Below are 6651 nucleotides of genomic sequence, written 5' to 3' on the forward strand. Positions count from 1 at the left end.
CTTGAATAAGTGGTGACTGAGATATCAAATACCCCTCAAACTAAAATTAGAAATATCTCCCATAACCCAAGAATTAACCACTTGAAAAGGTGACAATCTCATTCACAATCAACACACTATTTTACTTTTTTTTTAATGATCGACTTATTTGGAAACAATGAAACTATTTCTAGGTATGTTAGAATTTTGGGCCAACATAGTATCCTTGGATGTCGAGCATCGATCTTACATTTGGTGAGGCTGTAATATTTTTCCTTGAAAGCTTTGGGTTTATTTTTTATATATTCTGGTAAGACCCACCATGATTCATAGCTGGCTGATAGGCTTTCTCCAAGTTTTTAGCTTAAATTTTCTTGGGATGTTATGTCTGGCTGGCTATCTTATATATTTCTTTTTGCTCTATTAAAATATTAGATTTAAGTGGCGTATTAATTCATATTGATATGTTATTTTTTCTCTGAACTTGTTGAACTGAAATTTTCCTCCAACCCCACCCTTTTGTGAGAAAGGTTTGTTTTTATCACTCACTAGGGTTTGTGTATTTTGTGATAGCTTTGGGGAGCAGAACAATCAAATATTTAAGGATAATGATCCTAGTGAAGTGCACTCCCTTGTTAGATTTCATATTTCTTTCTTAGCTTCAGTTTTGAAGACTTTTTGTAACGCCAATTCTATAAGTTATATTTAGTATAGTTGGAGGCCCAATTTTTTCATGTAGGTAGCTGATGTGTTGTTGCTCTATGGCCACCGATGGCCTTTAGAAAACGATTTTTTGATGAAATCTAAGCATAAAGTACGTATGTATTGATCAATTGGAATGTTTCTTAATTGATGTCAGGCCATCATCAAACAACTGAATCATTCTTTTTCTGTCTTTATTTTTTAGGGTATTATATTAATAGATAGGGTGAGGGAATTGAACTTCTGACCTTGAAGTTAATAATACAAACTATCAAACACTATTGTTGTTTTATCACCTACAGAGAAACAACAATAAATGTTTGACTAAACAGTGTAAGTCAAACAGTTAATCCCTAGGACTTGGCAATTTATACACCATGCACAGAAAATTGTCAACAGTGTTGTCGAGATCAACTCATGATATCCTAAAACCATTGGGATATATCGTCAGTGGATATTTTCTATACTGATGGAGTTTTATACGCCGATGACATGTATTATGTACCAAGAGATCCCTTCCCAACTCTTACCTCTCGACAATATTGTCGATGGTTTTTTGTGTGTCAGCGTATAGATTACTATCAACATGTTTTCGGGTTGCTAGTACTATTAGAAAGTTCAAATAATAATGTAAACAAATTCAGACTTAAAAGTCCTTTGGTTATAGTTTGTCAAAGATTCACTAGCAAGCAACAATTTTAAACAGCAAATTATGAAAATAAAAAAGATTAGGTGTGTCTAGTATACATCTTTGTACATCTCATCAAATTGTTCGATCAAACGTTGTATTGGGATAAAATACGTTTGGAGACTAGAGAAAAAAATGTTTTTCAATAAATTCATTGTTGTTTATCCCCTCATTGATAAAAAAAAATGTTTAAGTTATATGTTAAATACTTTTATTCGGAAAGCATAAGTAATTTGTCAGCGATACTATTTCAGAATTAATTCAATATGACAATTAATACAGAGAAGAAAAACAATAGACATTCGAAGTTGCACTCATAAATCACTCAATAATAGTCAAATTATATTTTACTATGTGTCAAATTTCTTTTTAAATATTTTTAAATTCTAACTTTTTTTTAATTTAATTAAAGGGACTAAAAAAAGATGAATTAATTAAGGCCATTATTTCAATTCTATAATTTACCAGGGACGAATGAGTAAAGGACTAAAAAGTAAATTAAAATTTCATTAGTACTTTGGCATTTAATCCTTCAATTGGAAAAAGAAATATTCTGATTCTACAACAACACACGTAGAAACCAACAAAGTAACAGAAAATAAGTAAATTTTCTTTGAAAAAAGCATCTTTCTTTGTAATTAAGCATATATTTATTTGTTCTTATTGTTTAATTAATTTAGATTAATTAATTCACCACCCTGCAATTTTTTCTAATTTCAGTGACCGTTCCACTCGCAGGACTAAGATTTCCCATCTTGATCATCGCATTTGCAAAATCCAATCTAAAGATAAGGGAACTTAAACTATAGATTCGAACCAATCCATCTTGTGAACCACCGTTAAAGAGTTCTTGATCCGAATGGAACAAGCCGCGCTTATTAGTTAGGTCAACGTAATATTTATTGTCAAACATACTGTTGGTTGAGTCAAGAGGGGCCAAGTTATTGTCGCCACCGTTGATTGGACAGTTAGCTTGTCGCTGGGCAGCGAAGGCACCATAGATGTTGGTATCATTGTAGATCCGAGATCGAAAGAATCGACATTGTGCCATACCTATGGTGTGAGCGCCGGAAAGAGCTGTCATTTCGCGGGCGTTAAAGCCTTGAGCAGCGAACGTTGAGATTAGTGTTGAGAGGTTGGAGCTTGGTGCAGGAAGATTGTTGTTTGCTTCACTCTCGCTTGCTGTCCTCGAGTCCTTTCGACCAAGTGGTACAACCCAATTTGGTCCTCCAAGCTAGAAAGAATAAAAATTTTAAGGCAGATAAAAGAAATCGTTAACTGTGTTTTAAAAGACTTTTAAAAAAAATTAACAAACAATTTGGTTTTATAATAAATTTGTTTTGTTTAGGCATTTTGGACTATATATATATATATATTTTTTCTTTCTTGTTCGTAGAATACACAAAAATATAATTTTTTTTTTCAATATTATTTTGTACGTATTAATTGCATGCAAGATAATAATGCATGAAAAGGTCAAGAATATATTAAATATTTCAAAGTAGATCATATAACACAAATAATAAGATAATTGAATATTGAATATCATATGCTTATCAAGTTGTCTAAACTATAATAAATTTAATAAAAAATTGTTGCAATTTTATCTTACATAAAACGGTTTTACGTAAGATCACAACTATATATATATAGATATATAGATACTCACTATATTAAGAAAAAGACTAAATTGAAATAAAATAATAAGGATTAAAATTATTACCAAATCAACCCCATCACGAGCGGCAAGAGCGAGAATATCAGCACATGAAACGGTTCCATTGCAAGCAGCTTCCACCTGAGTTTTAATATCGTCAATTACTTCGAACCCTCTAACTGAATTCCTATTTGGCAATGCATTTTTTTCGCCCCTCATTGTTGGAGTATCATCAAGTAATATAGAACCATCACAACCCTGCATTTAAAAGATTATCACAAAATTCACTTTTAAACTTCTGTCTTATTGAATTAAAGCTATTTTTATAGTCTCGTTTGTTTAAATTAAAAACAAATACCCATAAAAATTCAAAATCAAGCTAAATTTTAAAAATTAAGAAATTGTCTAAGTTCTTGAAAACATTATCTTTCTAAAAAAATTAAGAAAAAAAACAAGCATAGATAAAAAAAGTTAGGATACTATAAATGTTTAAACTTCCACTTCTCTACTTAAGAAAAACAAGGACAAAATAAATTATGATGTTCTTCTTATCCTTGTACGTACATTTACGAAGCAATCGTGGAAGAACAAGCGAAGGATCGAAGCTCCCATTCGTTTTTCTTGGTTTACAGCTTTGGCCATACCAGCACGAACAATCGATTCGAGTTTGGGACAAGTTTTCGAGTAAAAACGAGATGAGAGCTGAGCATTGGCTGAGAAGGCTAAAAGGAAAAGAAGGATAAAAAGATAAGAAACGTTAATGGATGCCATTAGAGAACAACTAGAAGAAGAAGAAGAAGAAGAAGAATATGAAACTTAGAGAGTACTGTGAGGGTTTAGCTTTGGAAAGTCGATTTATTTATAGAACAAAAATATTCAAATTATTATTATTATTATTATTTTATTATAACAATAATTATTTTTATTATTATATTTTTAAAACAAATAATTATAAAAAAAATGTTATGCACGTGACAAAGACGTGGGGTATTTGTGACTTTGTGAAGGTATAGAATTCAAAGTTTGATGGTAATTATATAAAAACAAAGTTCTCTCCACTTTGTAAACGTTGGGTTGTGAGGGAAATAGGGAAGAATTTTTCAATCATGGGGAAATGAAAATATATATATATATTTATATATATGAATATCAAGCAAAAGAAAAAAGAAAAAAAAAAAAAGTTGAAAGATTGACTTTTTTTTCTTATTGTTTATTTATTTTGAACAAAAAGGAGGGTTTGGTAGGGAAGGACACTCTATTGCCCAATCATGTAGAAACCTAACTATACATTTGTCAACTCAAAAACATTATGCATTGTAAGACTTATGATATAGTGTAAAAACCTTTGATAATTGCCATGACTATGGTAGTTTTAGAACTAATAATTGAATGTATAACCATATTTTTAAAATATTGTAAATATAACAAAAAATTCTTGTTACAAAACCAACGATTAAGAAATATAGAAAACGTATAAAAATCGATATATGGATATACGTGATTCATATTATATTAGTGTACTAGCTAAGTCTACGAGACAAATGTTTTCTTAATACAAAACAGTATTACTAGAATAGAAAGTTTATGTATTGCACTCCTATAAATCTTAAGGTCAAAATTGTAAATAACTCATAAATAAACACATGTGTTCGATATGAATTTAGGGCATTGCACTCTACCATTACAAATTTAATATCTTAATTTTGAGTTTTGTATCGGTTTACTTTATGAACTTTTGATATTACAAAATTAACTAGCGTTTGTTTGTTTGGTAACAATTTAACTCGTTTAAAAGAGCAAAGCTATGAACACCTCTTCCAACTCTTTTATATAATAATAATACAAAAATAACAACAACTATATGCATATTCAAAGTATGAGTGTTTTAGTACAAAAATTGAGATGATTCGAACCTGACCTATCATCACTAGAATAAAAGGTCATACCATCGTTGAGTTAAACTCACTTTGACAAACTTTACTAAATCGGCATTCAGGCGAGCCATCGGTGGTGTGGTACGAAGTGGGTTTAGTAGCACTCACGAAGGACTGCCAGTGAGATACTGGAGGAAGGTGGGGATGACGTCAAGTCCGCACGGCCCTTATGTACTGGACCACGCTTTAAATTAAAATTAAAGCTAACAACTTTGACATAACTCAGCTTTCCATACACTGTTTACATTTTCTATATTTTCGACATGTTAAAATGATAATAATAATAAATCTAAACATTAAATTATACAAGCCTATATCTAAATGGTGTTTTAAGAGAACAAACAAAAATAACAACTAAAACTATCAATAAGTTATAACAAATAATTTTCGTACAAAATAAGATCAAAAATTTGAATAGAGCGTTGTTAAAAATGGCAAGTGTAATGATTTTTGTCCATTTTGTAGTTTTTTTCCTTTTTTTTTTTTTTTGTGTCATCAAGTATAAAGAATTTATAATTTTTATTTATTCTTAAACTCCAAATTGAATTGTTTGAAAAAAAAATTAAATGTATGAACTAATTATTACATAGTTGGAAAAACCACACCCACTAAACATTTTTCGAACTTTGGCCACCACCTTAACCTACCCAAGAAGTAGAGAGACCAGCACTTACACGTATCTCAATTAATCTTAGGGAACAATTAAATGTATGTCCCTACAACATTCGGATGTCAAGAAAATCGATAGGATATAAAATTTTTGGTAAGTTGCTACCATAATTAGAAACTCCACGGCTAAAAGAAACAACTCTATGACTACAAACAACTCAAGTCTTTATCGATCCTCCAAATTAATTAATGCTATCATTGTTTCACACGTCAAAATGTTTAAAATTAATACGAACATAATTCAATTAGCATAAAGCATACACTTTTAAAAAGTCAGAAGTTTAAATCAGTTATCCCCAATTGAATATTGTATAGATGTGTATGATAAGTATAAAGAGTGTTTAGTATCAACCCATCAAATTTTTTATGAGTACTCTCACCTTTATTTGAATAGAGATAAGCATTAAACCCTAAACCCTAAACTTTAGTCAAAAGTCTCTAAAATAGCATAGTTAGTCAAAGATTTGTGGTTTAAATTATTGTAACCCTAATTCCTAAAATGAAAAAGGATAAAAAAGAAAAAAAAAAAGAAAAAGAAAAGAAAAACGATGCTAATTTACAAAAATATATCTTAAAATAATAAGATTAATTAGCTATATATATTATATTATATGTAGTATTTTCAAATATAGTAAAATTTTAAATTATTTTAACAATAAAAATCAATAAACTTCTATCATTATCTATCAATGTCATTGTTTATTAATTTTATCATCGATAAAAATTTGAAATTTGACTAGATTTTGTAAATAGTTAATTAAATTTACTATTTTTTATAATTTTCCTATATTGATGGTTCTTATAATATATTGACTAATTAAAATTAAAACTTGAAAAATCAACCCTTTGTACGGAAAATTTAATTCTCTAGAAAAAAATGTAAATAGCCATTTTCTAGTCCTAATAATATTAAAGAGTGAACAAATTTAGGAAATCTCAAAACCTAATGACATTTATGGTTTGTCGTAATATATATTGATTAATTAAATTTTAAGCATTGCAGTCAAAGTTGCTAAGGTCAG

General features: G+C 29.4%; 1 protein-coding gene across 1 annotated transcript; it reads right to left on the minus strand.

Annotated features, from left to right (window-relative positions):
* Positions 1-1873: 1873 nt before the first annotated feature.
* On the minus strand, positions 1874-3838 carry LOC103492298 (peroxidase P7-like). The gene is made up of 3 exons (XM_008452603.2): positions 3591-3838; positions 3093-3284; positions 1874-2603 (listed from the first exon to the last, which is right to left on the minus strand). The coding sequence occupies exons 1-3, from the start codon at positions 3795-3797 to the stop codon at positions 2055-2057; spliced, it is 948 nt and encodes a 315-aa protein (XP_008450825.1). The 5' UTR covers positions 3798-3838; the 3' UTR covers positions 1874-2054.
* Between the last annotated feature and the right edge of the window lie 2813 nt (positions 3839-6651).

This window comes from Cucumis melo, chromosome 2 (genome assembly GCF_025177605.1).
Source record: "Cucumis melo cultivar AY chromosome 2, USDA_Cmelo_AY_1.0, whole genome shotgun sequence".
NCBI classification, from domain to species: Eukaryota; Viridiplantae; Streptophyta; class Magnoliopsida; order Cucurbitales; family Cucurbitaceae; genus Cucumis; species Cucumis melo.

Bases quoted from the DNA above. Each gene is read 5' to 3' on its own strand.
- LOC103492298 (XM_008452603.2), bottom strand. From the start codon at position 3,797: ATGGCATCCATTAACGTTTCTTATCTTTTTATCCTTCTTTTCCTTTTA. The intron at 3,285-3,590 runs GTACGTACAAGG...TTTTAAATGCAG, and splicing joins TCCACGATTGCTTCGTAAAT to GGTTGTGATGGTTCTATATT. The intron at 2,604-3,092 runs GTAATAATTTTA...TATTCTTTCTAG, and splicing joins CTCGTGATGGGGTTGATTTG to CTTGGAGGACCAAATTGGGT.